Source organism: Artibeus jamaicensis, unplaced genomic scaffold (genome assembly GCF_021234435.1).
Source record: "Artibeus jamaicensis isolate MK-2021 breed Jamaican fruit bat unplaced genomic scaffold, CSHL_Jam_final contig_497, whole genome shotgun sequence".
NCBI classification, from domain to species: domain Eukaryota; kingdom Metazoa; phylum Chordata; class Mammalia; order Chiroptera; family Phyllostomidae; genus Artibeus; species Artibeus jamaicensis.
In genome coordinates this window covers 5,775,741-5,790,314 of record NW_026521863.1, presented here as the reverse complement: position 1 = coordinate 5,790,314, position 14,574 = coordinate 5,775,741, and the positions used below count along the sequence as shown (strand labels likewise).

The following is a 14,574-nucleotide window of genomic DNA, read 5'->3' as shown; positions in this document are numbered from 1 at the left end:
CATACGGATATTCTTTACGCAGAGTCACTTGTCAAAAGCAGGGCTGTGCCCCTCATGAACGCCAGAGAGGGGCTTTGGTGGGGGCCCGGGGTCGGGGGGAGCCACAGGTGGGCGGGTGGGGCACACGTAGGACGTGTTGGAGAGCCGATGGGGCTTGGAGGCGCAGCAAGCCAGGAGGGGAGCCCGGGGCAGCAGTCTCGCCTGGGCTCCACTCCGGGTGCAGGGGCCTGTGAAGGTGCCGGAACTCTGGGCTGCTCTGCCCCAAGTCCATGGAACAGGACCCCAGCCCCCTCGGCCAGACCTGCCGCCCCATTCTGCTGGGACCCTGAACCTGATGACCCTCAGCAGGGCTTGTTCAGGGAAGCCCTTTAGAGAGACCTTCCAGGGATAAAAAGGAGCCTCTCCCCTCTTGTCCCCAAAAAGACAGGGCAGCTCCGGAGGGGAAGGATCCAGAACTTTGGCTTAGCCTCTGAGCTCAAGGAGTCCCCCCAGAGAGACTGCCTTCACTGGAACCAGAGGATTTTTTTCTGTGTCCAGCTTCTTGGCAGAAACAAGGCCTAAGTCGGTGTCGGCCACCACAGGGGCGGGCACGGCAAGTCGGGGGGAGGCCCCCTTGACCCTCACCTGCTGGCTTTGTACCTGACAGAAGAACCGCCTGGGGCCGTCGTGGGATCCCCCCCAGGGCTCCACTGTCCGTGCACAAAGGCTACTGTGTGCAGAGGGAGGAATTTCTGACGGCTCCGGGAACGGTCTTGGTCGGATTAGCACAAACTCCTGCCGCCCAGCACTGCCGGGCTGCCTGCGTGGGGGTGGGGCTGGGGTCGCCGCTGGACCCCTCGGCACATGCTACATGCACCAGGGATGTGGCCACGGTGACAGGAGAGCAACGGCGCACAGCTCTGAGCCCACCCCCAGGGCGGCCACGTCACAGCCAAAAAGCCCTCGGACTCCCACACGGGGCCCGAGAGCTGCCGGATAAATGCCGCAAAAGTAGCCCTCGCTCGTAGCTGCCACCGCCTCCCCCACCAACTGAAGGTAGTTATAAAGTCCAACTCACTTATCGTCTTTCTCATAAATGTTTAGTCCAAGGGCATCCACTCCAAGCCAAAGGTCGGTTCCTTTCTTATTTTTTATCTCAAAATAGTTGATTCCGTACATTTCCAGGTCTTGGGCAATCTTCAGATACTCCAGCATTGCGCTGTCTCTGGTTGGGGAGAAGAAACACGGGTCACGTTCCAGTGCGTGGTGAGGCCCGGAGCAGCCTCCACCAGTGCATGGGGCGGGGGGGCGGGGTCAGGAGTGAGGGGGATGCCCGCCCGCCAGCACTCACTTGAGCATCCCGCGGTGCTCCGCGTGCCACACCTGGATGCGGTCCTCCCACTGGTCCCTGGTGAGCTTGTGCTGGTCCATGACCCTGGTCGCAGAGGAAGAGGGAGTGGCACCGTCACCCCAAAGGGCTGTCAGAGGCGAGTGACAGCCGCCGCCCACCCTCATGCAAACCTCGGCTTTTCCTTTGGATAAAATCACCTCAAAGTACCCCCGTCTCTACCGCCCCACGGGCCACTGCCTACTGATGACAACCAAGAACCTGGATGATTTAGAATCGAGAACCCAGTCCTGCCAGAAGAAAATTTAAAAGGGCATTTTATTTTAAGAGGTTTCTTCTGCCCAAGGGGGCAGTTTATGGGACTAATTGTGAATAAAAACAGACTGAACAGGGGCGAAATTACTCCACACCACGAAGACCGAAGCTGTGAGACCGTGAGAAATGTGACTGCTTCAGAAGATCCTCAACTAACGCAGTCCCTCTTTAGCTCCCACAAGGTGTGGCCCCTTCCCTGCGGCGGCTGGGTCAGGCCCGGACCAGGTGGACAGGCCACCACTGCTGTAGGACAGTCGCTGTGTTGGGTCAGTGCCTGCAGGTGGCCAGAGCACGTGACTGCCGACGCACGGACAAGGAAACGGCCAGCGCCCACGCTCGACAAAGCCCCTGGCTGGCTCACCGCTGGGGGATCAGCCGCTCGGAGCCGAGGTACCCGGACTTGTGCGTCTCTTTGCTGTAGTCCCCAAACTTGGCCTGCACGGCGTAGGAGCCCAGGAGCACGGCCGTCTCGGGAGGGCAATAGATCTCATCGCTGAGGATGCCCTCCTTCACTTGGAGGAAGAAGAGCTTCTGGGTGATGTCCTGGATGAGCTCCTCAGATACATCTTCAGGGAAGAACTTGGCCCTGAACTTGAACTGGAGCGGATTCTCCTTCCTGACCTCCTGGGCCGACACCTGGACGACAAGAGCCACACATTCACTACAAGTTCAGAAGACAAAGACCTGCCTTCCCAAACCCAGGTTTCTAACCATGGACTCAAAAAGGATCCTTCAGCCTAGTTTTCTGAAAGATAGTGCTTACCTCGAAAGTCACCTTTTTAGCAAAGAAGACAAAAAAAAAAAAGAGCCATCTGAAAAAGTCCTACTCCACTCCCACGGGTGGCTGGAGTCTAGCAACAGCCAGGTGCTGGCCCACAGGGCCTTCGGTGCAGCCTTGATCTTGTGGGGACACTGCCATCGATTCCAGGGAACTCACAGTTCGGAGACACCTCCTGAACCAGGAGTTGGTCCCCGCAGCGGGTCCAGCCCTGGACTGTGAAACTGACCGCTAACAATGCCACAGGCCCCTCCCTCGTTCTCAGCTCCAGCTGCCCTCCTGACTTGCTACATAATTTGGGGTGGGGGGGCATGTGGAGCAAGGGTTTGGAAAAGGGACATTTTCCAAATGGGGGGGGATTTAGCTGACTGCTTTTCTTGATGATCATTTATGGACTTATCTAGTCTCTAGAGTTGGGAGATGACCTGTTACAGGCAGGTCCTTACAAAACAGTGGGTGACTCATGGTTTACACGGTTAACCACCTCATTGAAAAAAAACACTAAGGTCACCTAAATGCTGACACCGATGACTGAGTGGAGAGGAGAAGACGCCAGGGCCTAGTTCCCGACCCACGGCCCGTCCACGGGAGCCCTGCGGCCCGTCTGCCCGCAGACACTGCAGAAGAACTCAAAGGAACCAAATCCCCAGACCAGGCGAGGCGTGCGAGTTTGCACGTCAGCACGGAGCGCCGGCACCCAACCAACGGCCCGCAAAGAGTTAACTTGGATTACCTTTTTATCAAGTTTCAGCCAGGTGGGAAATCCTTTATTGTCTACGTACTGGAGGCCAAAGTACCACACTTCCCGCAGGCCGATGGTCTTAACCACCTGGGGGGGGGGGGAGAGCATGAGATTCTGAACAGCCACGCTGGGGCCTGGCCTGCGTGTGTCCAGTGGCTCAGCACTGACACAGGCTGTTACCCCAGGGCCACGGAGTGTTTACTTTTAACAACAGTTTAGGCTGTTAAAACTGAGGTGAACCTTCAATCTTACAGGGTCTTCGGATCTTATGGAGTCTCACTCCTGCCCCTCTGTGCTCCACACCCCACTCAGCCGAGTGAGGACGGCAGGGCAGGTGACAGCAGCCAGCACAGAATCGTGCATGACCCAGGGCGCACGAGCGTGTCACCTGTCAGGTGTGCGTGTCACCTGTCAGGTGTGCCCATGTGGAAAAGGGGTTGAAGTTACCAGTGTGAAGCCAGGGAACCCCCTGGGCCTCCTCTGGCCGCCCCTCCCTGCGTCCCTGCCGCTGCCCCGGCCCCCCCAGAGCAGGGCCTGACAGTCTCAGGGAGATGCAGACAGGCGGTGGCGACCTGCCAGGAAGGGGGGCAGGGGCGCTTGGCTCACACATGCCCAGGGTGACCAGCATTCGCTCAGCCTCCAGAAACTCCAAATTCTGATATAGAAAGGTGGAATTCACCCACAGGTCACAGAAAGGATTTTACACTGGAAAGTTCTCCACGGGGACAGAAAAAACGTCTGCTGTGGCCCCACCCTGCTGACTCATGTGTCTTGGAAACAGAAGGGCGACTTGCTGTGCCTACTTGTCCAACACCATCAAGACCGAGTCTGGGAGTGCTGCCGAACCGCTTTGGATCCCACCCTTCCGGCTGATGGCTTCTATCATGTTTAAAGGGGGAAAGGATCGAACACACCAGAAATGACAAATCAGGACACCTGGAGCATTTGTTAAAATAAAACCTGAAATTCAAAACAAACTCCTGCTCTGGGCCTGCTTCCTCACCGGCAGGGACGGACCCTCGCTGGACCTCCGGGAGTGTGCAGGTCACACGCCCGGAATGTGCCCCCTCGTTTGCTGTGGGGTGGGGCTTCCTCTGCTCACCCCACGGCGAGGAGATGGCACTACCGGGCTCCCCGCCTGCGCTGATGTGACAGAAAACTGGACTCTTTCACAGTGCTTCACTGGCAAGTCTTTTACAAAACCCAATGTCCTGCTTTTGTGGTAGCCAAATGCAGAGAAAGCCAATCTGAGGACCCGACTGTGCCTGATTCTGCCAATTTCTTACTCCCGAGAGTCTCCATCTGGGTGTCTCCATACGAGACCTGCCTTGCCTTACTTTCTGGGTTCTTTCAAAGCCACACGAGAAGGCCCCACATATGAAGCAATTACTGCCTCTCCGCCCCAGTCCCTCCGCTCCACCCACCACCTGCTGCCTCCGCCCAGCTTCTCGCTGGTGTGAAACAATTCACACTTGTCCACTTGATGTCCCTCCCCCATCCCCGGCAGACCACTGCGGATTTTCAGGACCACAGCCCAGATTCCTCCCACCCATCTGATGCAATGTGGCCAGCCCCCTTCCCGGAACAGGTCCAGCTGGGGAACCACACCATGGACGGAGCCTGAGAGCCCCACTCTTTTGGTGAAGGTCTGTCCCCGGTGCCCGATCCACCACCTGTCTTCACAATGTCACTCTTCCATCAACTTCCAGGGAAGCTGTCGTGTGCCTCAAAGCCCCGCTTGCATCCTGCAGCTTCCCCCAAATGATGAAATGCAATCAAACACCCTTCCCTTCTGCTGTCCCTTCTAATGACCGACCTCGATGTCCTCCGGACAAGGGAAGCCCTACATTCCTGGAGAATGCACCTCCCCATCCCTCTGTGGGCCTCAGCTCCACCCGAGTGGACCCTCCCCAGGGAGGCAGGACCTGGACAGGTGAGCAGCGGCGTGTCCAGTGGCAGGCTGGGGGAGGGAAAAGGCTGGGCTGTGTCTACTTCATTCCACCTCCAGCGAGAGCTGGAGGGCAGCTTTTGGTGATGGAGACGCTGGGCACACGTGATCACTGCGCAACTCCCTCCTTGCCACCTGAAGGAAAAGCTCCACTCCTGCCTCCTGTGTGGCTGTTGGCCACTGTGACACGCTCTGTCAGGCCAGAGTCATGGCCACCGCACTGGCCGGTTTCTGCTGAGGGGACTTCAGTGACAGACGGGGTGCAGGGAGGGGGTAAGACGAACTCTCGACCTAGTCCACCGAGGACCACATTTTAGTGACTGGCGGGTGGGTCACCAATGAGCTTCCCAGATCTAGAAGGGGTACAGGGCAGCAACAGAGAAAGGACACAGTCCCGTGCAGCCCACAGGCCCTAAACACCACCCAGGAGAACGGGGCGCTGCTGGTGGGAGGAGGGCGGGGGTGGGATGGAACCCCAGGGAGCCTGCCTGGGCATCGCAACAAGACAAGTGTGAGGAGGGGGAAGAGGCAGGGGGCCGGCTCCTCGCCCCGGTGCTGTGTGCCCGCAGTAAGTCCCTCTCAGAGCCCCCACCACTCACAACACGGGGACCTGGCCTTCCCCCAGGCGCACGCCAACCCCAGAGTTCTCGGGGTGCGTGGCACTTTTCCATTAGGAATACACAAAACGGAAGAAAAATGAAACGTGAATTCTGTGAGAGAGACCCCGCCTCTCAATTCTCATGGGCAGTGGGATCCCAGGCCTGTCTTGGGGGCTGGCTGAGACGCGGACCAAAGGGCCACTCTGGGGTGCTTGTTACAGTGAGGCTCGGCCTCGCCTCCTCTTTAGCCTGTGGTTCAGGGGACTTTGTTTTTGGGGGGTGGGGAGGTCAGGGTTGGGGAAAGTAATACAGCAAAAGTCATACCGCTCGCAGCGGTGGCTGATGGGAGACTGAGGAGCTTCAGGGTAACCTGGATGCAGAGCCCATCAAAGCTTGCCATGCTGGTTGGGTTTGTGTGTTTAGATTCTTTAAATAACCCCTCTCTACTGGCTGAGCTCAGGCTACCAGTACACACCTGCTAACCCAGGGCTCCACGTTCCTGGAGAGAGAGCAGCTAATCTAGTATTAGAAGAACACCTGGCTTGAAACCAACGTAAACACCAAACTGACTGCAATTATGCAGCTTTTAGGGACATGTGGCCTTCTGCCAACGTGGTCCCTCAGGTCAGGGAGCTGAGACGGTCTTGCAAGGGGTGCAGCTCCCTGCCCAGCACAGAGGCGCACAGTTAGAAAAAAGCATGCGGTGCTGAGGCCCGAGAGCAAGGAGCTGGGGTGAGCCCCGCTCTCTTCCACCCCCTCCACCGGGGGCCCCCACGGAGCGCGCAGAGCAAGCCCCGAGAGCTCTGACTGGCCTCTTCACGCCGTCTCCAAAAAGCAACCCAGGGAGGGAAGGTGGGAGATGGAGGCGAGGGGAGCTAAGTGGCTTACACACCAGAACTTTCCACCTTTCCTAACACAGAGCTTCCCGGCTCTGCTTCATAAATAAGCCGCCACTCAATACAGACGAGGACTCTCCAGAACCAGGGGCAGGTGCCTGCAGGCACAGCCACCACTAGCACTGGGGCCTCCCACCGGGTCTGGGCCCTGACCACTGTGCCTCCCTGCAGGTCAGCTGGCGCTGGCGAACTTACCTCAAGGATTGTCTTTCAGGAGAAATCTCTCTCTTTTTTGTGTTTCCATTTTCTAAAATTGTTGCTCTACTGCAGAGCAACACCCCCCTACTGCTCTCTCCTGCTCACCCTTCCCCCCGTCAACCCCCACCCCAGTGCCCACGGCTATGGGTCATTCTTTGGAGAACCTTTAGAATTTCACCCCAAGTCCAGCCCCGCCCAGAGCAGTAAATATTTTTATCCTTATTGGGTGAGGCAGAGCCAGGGAGGGACCTCAAAATCCTAGCACAGGGAGAGCCAGGGAGCGATGAGGAGAGATGAGGCGGTGTCCACCCGCCCTGCAGGCACGGGCACACCCTGTCACCTGTCACCCTGGGGCCGCTCGGCCAGGGCTGGGGGTGGGGGAATGCGAGGCAGGTCCCGTGCAGCACAGAGGAGTCACCCGCATACTCTGCATTTGCTAGAATCCACCTCCCAGCTTTCCCCGCCAGCGCCCATCCAACTTCCGGGCTAGTTCCCAGATACAGGACATCGGTCTACTCCCAGGGGGGCCTCAGAAGGGCAGGTGTGGCACAGGGGACCTGCAAACTCACAGCCCGTCCTGCTGCCCTGCTGGACCCCAGCCCCAGAGCCGCCCTGACTTAGCGAAGACAGCCGGTCTCACTGTAAGGACCTGTCCTCACTGTAAGGACCTGTCCGTCAGAAGAGCTATCACAGCCTTACCAGCAGCTCACTGTTCTCTCTAGAGCGCCCCGCGCTCACCTTCAGGCTGCAAGAACAAATCCGAAAGAATATGCCCCACTCAGGGTCGAGGGTCTGAGCGAGCTCAGTCAGAGGGCTGGGGAGAGGGTGACCCCAGAACCTGTGGCCCACTCGGGTCCCCTGGGGCCCTTGGGCAGTGTCTGGCCCCCGCCGCACCCAGCCCACAGACCAGATGGCAGGAAACAGCCAGGGTGACCACAAGGACCCTGGGGGGAGAGGGCGGCCAGAGCTCTGGGTGCAGCCCTGTGCTGCTCAAGTGTCCCCTGAGGTCCCCACCCAGGGATGTGAAGGAGAGGTGCCCCGGGGAAGCTCACAGTGCGGGCCCCCTGGCAGGGGGACAAGGGTCTGTTCCACAAACAGAAGTGGGCAGTGAGCCAAAGGAATATGCTTAGCAAACAAACTGTGCTGATGTAAAACTTTTTTTCTAAATAAGAATTCTCTCTCACGGTCACAGAAGCCCACCTGGTCGAAAAGCTGCTTCCCTGTCGTGTTCGGCTGGATGGCGAACTCCAGCTCCGCGTCCATGGTGGTGACCCGGACATTGATCTAGGGGACAGAACAAAACAAATCACACTTACCCGAGCGCCTTTTCTCTTCATCATCTCCCGAGCCTCCCCCGAACGCCAAGCTACCCAGGAACGTGCACGCGTGCATTCATTCCTCTCCAACAGCCATCCCCACGCTGCTCACCACACGCGTGCGCGCGCACACACTGCTGAGGGGAGACACCTGCACACAGCGGAAATCCACGCACACGCCCTCCTCTGGCCAAGTGCGTCCACCCTTCTGCCTAGGCCGTTTCTCTACAAAAACACTTCGATGACAGTTAGCATGTTTCCCCCACCACTCTCAGTGCACACACACGCGCGATGCCTCACGTTAGTTCTGACTTTGGGAACAAAATCGGTCTTTATGAACCACGATTCTTTCTAGCACTCAAGACTGCAGCAACGGGGAGGGGCTCGGTGCATAGGCAGTAAGTCCGAAAGGGTCTGCAGTGGACATTACTAGCAAAGGAAATGAGGCGTGCATTTCCAGTCTTAACAGTCGTTGCCCTCCAATCTCAGATCCACAAGTTAAAGCACTGAAGTTTGCTGAGGCGCAAGACCAGGCATGTATTGAATTCTTCAGGTGGGCAGAGCATTGTCCAGAACACCGAAGGGTTGCAGGTTCCATCCCCAGTTGGGACAACCAATCACTGTTCTTTCACACTGATATCTGTCTGTCTGTCGCTCTCAGATTACTACACATAGCCCCAGGTATTAAATTAAAAATTAAAAATAAATCACAAAATGGCTGCTATGAGGCATAACATAAAGTAAGAGAACATCTTAGAGACACAACAAGCAGCCCCCCAGTCGAATATTCCAGTAACAAACGCAGCTCCAGATCACACATGGGCAGCTAAGCCCACCGTGAACATCGCACTCAGAACTGCAGCGGACACGGAGGTGGGAGGGGGGGGGGCGCCAGCAGACCCCAGGCCTCAGCTGTGCCTTCTCACTCTGCTATTTACCGGCGCGGAAACAGAACCGGATGCCGCGACCCTGGTTAACCCAAACATAAAAGACCAGAGTTTCTGACTAGGAGATTTCAGACTCTAAATTCTAAACCTTGATCGTTTCTAAATTTGCCAGCAGTGAGAAAATGGCACTTCCCGAAACCAAAGCTAGTAATTAAACAGAAAAAGGTGAACATCACACCAACTTGTAACCACTTTGCAAAATGATTCAAGGAATTTAGAAGAACCTGTTCTGAAGTTCTGAGTCAGGCTGATTCGTGACTCAAACCTCACACAACTCTTTGGAAAAGCAGACACCCAGTAAAAGGGACCCTTTCCCTGAGGGTGGGCACCATAAGCCAACATGAAGGCAGTGGCTTCCTTAGAAATGAAGCGCAGTGAGAGGTCGCGTAACCTGTAGCATCTACACCTGCCGGCAGGACTGATCCGACCGTCAGCAGCTCCCACACCAGCCATTCTGCCAAGTTCAGGCTGCCTGGCCCTTCCAGACTCCTTTCCATGTGCTCCAGCACCCAAGGCAGTCGGGAAGGCTGGAGAGACCCTCGGAGACGGCAAATCAAAGGGCAGGCCCGGTCCAGGGCAGCACTCGCGGAATGGGGCAAAGCCGCAGGAAGCAAACAGGCTCTCTCTCCACCGCCCAGTCTGCCTGCCTGTCAACAGGAGCACTGCCCAGCTCTGATGTGGGGCGTCCCAGACACGTTCAGAACCCCCCCTAAGATTACACAATCGAGTTGGTTTTAATATGTGTATATATGTTCACACACGGTGCTTGTTCCATAGTCACTTTTCTGGTGTTATCAAACATGCGATATGCCACTGTTGGGACTGAATTTTTGACAGTCCTATATTTTAAACACCTTACTTTTTAAAATTTAAATGTATATGTATGTGTGTGTATCTATATTCCTACTTTAAAAGACATTTGTTTTTTTCCCCAACTATGTAGGAGGCATTTTCAGAGGAGAAGACCACTTAGTCCTCCCAGAAGACAAACCCTCTACTTTGCTTTATGAGGCAGAAAGCAACTCCAGACCACGGCCAGGTTGGGAGCTGCACAGACCTCAACTGGTTTAATGTATACAAATAAAGTCATCTCCTCTCATTGAAAAGAATCCTTGCTTTTACACCTCATTTTCCACATTGCTTTGAATGCTCTGCCATTTGTACACGTTTGTACTTAACTCTAAACATCTAGGGTTCTCAGTGGCTCTCCAGGCCCAGGAGCTCCTGGCGTTGCTCTGCTCCGCTGTGGCGCATGTGTTTGCTGTGGAGGGTTTGCTTGGTATCAGGCTCCACGGCAGAAAACTTACGTTGTTTAACTTTTAAATACCCCGATCTCAGCAGCTCTTGTTGCTTTACTTCCAAGCTCATTTCAATCCATGTTATGCGTGTGCCAGCTACAGGGCGTGCTGCCTGACCGTGACACAGGCTGAGATGACGAGCGCATGAACTCCATGCAACATGAACAGCATTTCTGACCAATGGCCAGGCTGCTCGACCTTCAGGGTGGCTCGATGGTCATCACCTGAGTGGTGTCTCTCGGGGACACAACTGGCACTCGGGGCCACCCAAGCCTCCCTTCTGCAAGACCATATCCAGGACTGCAGGGTGTGCAGCACCAAACTCAACACAGGCGTCCTTGTCACTGGGCCGTATGATAGTGACGCCCCCGCCCATGCACACACAATTCCGAATGCTCTCGGAGACAGGGAGGCTCCCGCCCAGATTCAAGACCACAGACAGCGTGGTCGTGCCTCAGTCACCAGCACGCCCAGCAGTCCCACGTTTGCAGAGAGGGCTGAAGCTGGCTTCCGTTTTGTAAAGGGTTTTAGCGATGTGCTGGAATACAGCACAGGTTCTGAACAGTATTGAAAGTAAAGCATTTACGCAGGTGACTGGACCTTTTATTTATACACACACACACACACACACACATTTTTTTTTGGTCCACGTATCCAGGGGCTTTAAAAGAATTCAGGCTCTGGCAATTAAGGAAACATCTAAATCCCCACTCTGGTTTTCACAGCCCCCAGGACAGGTTTCCATGGTCAGTGACTGCCTCGGTGACCTGGACGTACTTGCGTGAGAGCTGGTGCTCACACTGGCGCCGATGCCACTGCAGTGAAGGGGGACTGCGTGGTTCTGCACCACAAATGGGAGGTGGCCCACAACAGGCCAGAGGGCCATGGGCTGGAACCCACCACCCACACCACTGTTTACGACGGGAATGCACACGAAAGTTTAGGTGTGGGAGTCAACACCTACTGACAGGAAACAGCAGGGCAGGGGAGAGCCATGGGGGGAAATGGGGACAACTGCACTGAACAATAAAGGAAGAAAGCAACGAGGGGTGTTTACAGCGATGTACCGTGTCAGAATTTTAGAATGAAGTTACTTCATTTTAGACACAAGTCAGGAAAACTCGGTACTGAAGATGCCTAAAGCCCTCAAAGGAAATGAGGTTCCAGTGAATATGTGTGTTTTCCACACCAATTACATTCAGCAGAAAACTCTTCTTCTTTTGCCCCACACAGTAGGCTAGCTTAGTAGGTGAGTTGTAGTTGTACTTCAGTAGAAGTAAATTTCTGATCTGTTACTAAAATATCAGTATATGCAACAGACAAATACCTGAAAACAGAAATAGGAATTTAGTTTTATTTCTAAAACAAGAGCAAAACTGGCTGGTAGAACTTCTTAAATTTAAGCTAAATGCTATGCATGTTCCCCCTCCCCAAGAATAGTGTCCAGAGTTTCATGGGTATTTTTCTGTAGATCACCTGAGTATATAACACATATATTATTTAGGATTAGGATTCAACACATAAAAATTCCTTTGCCTTAGTCAATGAAGATAATGAAAACCTAATTTTCACAGTCTTGATTATCCTCCCTCTGGCTTAATAATCTCCTTTAAAAAAAATTTTATTTGAGCCCTGGCTGGTGTGGCTCAGTGAATTGAGTGCCGGCTTGAGAAGCAGAGGGTGGCCGGTTCGATTCCCAGTCAGGGCATATGCCTGGGTTGCAGGCCAGGGCCCCAGTGGGAGGGGGTGCACGAGAGGCAACTACACATGGATGTTTCTCTCCCTCTTCCCTCCCTTCTCCTCTAAAAAAATAAATAAAATCTTTAAAAAAAAATTTTTTTAAATTTCCAAGGCCTGTCCTACACACTGCTGAACTCCCCAGCCCTCCCTGGCGCCCCGAGGCTCACGCACTGGCAAACACCAAGCAAATGCCCACCAGGGACACAGAGAGGGGTCAGACCGCCCCGGCCCATGAGCCTCGTACGGCTGAACACGCAGAGATGGACCGTGGGTAGCCGCCCTGCACCAGGTGCTTGAGCCCCCACAGCGGCTTTACAGACACTTCACTTTCTGGCCAAATTCACTGAACGGAGGCGGGTAGAAGCATGGCCGTCAGGAGGCCTGGGTTCGAGACCTGACGCTGAACCTCCTAAGGATCTCACACAGATGACTTCCCTTCCCGGACCGTGGCCCCTGCTCTGCAAAAAGGTTGGGACCAGATGCCTTGAAGTCCTCTCTAGCTCTGGAATGTGAGGTCTGAGGTCCAGAGGCCCAGAGGAGAGGATTAAAGCTGAGGATTAGAGCTGAGAGCCAGGAGGACCTTGAGAAAATAACAGAGGAGACCGCCATCCTGGACAAAAGAAAAGCTCGGCCGCCGTGCTCACACTTCCGGGAGGGGAGAGAGTCCCTGGGAAGGGGGCACAGCGGTGCAGGTTTTATTGCTCCGATGCAGCCGACATCTCCAACAACATAAAAGAGAATGAGAGGTGTTTACACCCCCATCTTCTTTTTCACACAACCCAGTAACAACGCACCCTGCTAACACAAAATAAACCCACTGCTCTGCTGGTTCCCTTCAGCAGTGGAGGGATGGATCCCGGGACGGGCTGGGCGTAGCTGGAAAGGACTGTATCTGCACTGGATCTTCCAGCGCCAGCCTTCTGTGACTCAGAAATTACCCGAGTGCCTTTCAGGGGCTCTCTGCACAGCTCTCTGCAAAAGTATCTGCAGGTAGAGAGACAGCGACAAAGAGGTGACACACCGGGGGTGGGGGAGGGGGCACGGCAGTATTTCGAGGTCACAGAAGTGGAGGTTCTCTGCTTCTTTTCTTTCTTTCACTGAAAGGCTTTTGAGTGTCTCTGCTGTGTTAATGCAAATTGTGAAATCCCAGGACGGGGCCACAGTCTAAAATTTCCCAGATCGTTCTGCCCCCAGGGGCTGCTTTTCCACGGACTACCCCAGAGGACCAGTATTTTTCAGAATACACCTGAAAAACATGATTTTTGAGTCTTCTCAGCTTAACTTTTTCAAAATGGTGTATCTAAATTGCCTTCTAACAGCTTATAAAAAAAAAAGACATTGAGGTAACAATGAAATATTTTACCTCTAAGTCATGAAGACAGCTTAATTTTGGGCTGTCAAATTATCTCCCTTTATTATTTTCCTCATTTTGGTAAATAAATATTGGGCGGTATTTCCTTGGGGAGGTGTCCACTTCCTCCTGAAACACTTTAAACTTGGTTAAGATCACCTCTCCAATCATATCTTTTACAGAATAAACCCGAACTGTGCTCAAGACCAAGCCAAGAGGGAAAAGTTCCAGACCAAACCCACCAGACACCTGACAAACAAGCAGCCATGCCCACCCCGTTCCGGGTCAGCGGTCAGGGCCCTGCGGGGCCGGGGGCCGTGCTGGTTCTCCACGGGCTGAGAAGAATCAGGGGACCATTTAGAACACACAGGAAACTCTACATGTAACATGTGAATGTTTGAATTTCAGGCACTGGATTCTGCGATAACAGACTAACCCCTGTATTATCACACCTGCATTTACTCAAAAATTAGTCTGTGCGGGGCCCTCCAGGCACCACCGAGATCACACCGAGAGCCTGGCCTTTCCCCAACACCCCAGCCCTCTTCCCAAGGTGCCACTTCAGCAACTCTGAGCAGCCCTCAAACATTTGGATAAGACCTTCGAGTACTTGGAGACTCTCTGATAGGAAGCGGCTGCAGTCTGCCTCCTCCCGCAAATGGGGGGAAAGGCAGGGGCGTAGGCCAGGCGCGGTCTCGGGGCAGACGATAAATGAATTGGAGAAGCGTCTTCAGATGCCAGCTTGGTTCACTTAATTGAACAATCACGGAGATAATACTGTATTTTGACTTTCATGCTGTGCTACATGTACTTTTTAAATAACAGCTTTGTTGAAATATAACCTACAGCCGTACAGCGTGCCCATTCAAACTGTGCTGTTCAGAGGAGTGGGTTTTTTTTTTAGCATTTTCACAGAGTGATGCAACCAACACCACGACCTAATTTTAGAACATTTCATCACCCCCGGAGAACCCCATGCCCACCACAGCCACTCCCGACTCCGGCCAGCCGGCCCTGGCTTCCACAGACCCAGGCTCTGTCTCTGCAGGTGTCCCTGTTCTGGACACTTCCTATACTCAGCGTGTAACCCGGTGCGACCTGCTCCGGCCCCGTGGCCTG

At 54.5% G+C, this 14,574-nt stretch overlaps 1 protein-coding gene across 2 annotated transcripts in view; it reads right to left on the bottom strand.

Moving 5' to 3' along the window:
- Positions 1-14,574, bottom strand: part of EZR (ezrin) — a 46,255-nt gene that overhangs the window by 13,970 nt on the left and 17,711 nt on the right. For both annotated transcript variants that reach the window (XM_037126222.2, XM_053668694.1), the window contains exons 3-7: positions 8,004-8,087; positions 3,154-3,249; positions 2,004-2,278; positions 1,331-1,414; positions 1,058-1,204 (exon numbers count right to left, since the gene is read on the bottom strand). In XM_037126222.2, coding sequence (XP_036982117.1) covers positions 1,058-1,204; positions 1,331-1,414; positions 2,004-2,278; positions 3,154-3,249; positions 8,004-8,087 — 686 coding nt within the window. The remainder of the gene's footprint in view (positions 1-1,057; positions 1,205-1,330; positions 1,415-2,003; positions 2,279-3,153; positions 3,250-8,003; positions 8,088-14,574) is intronic.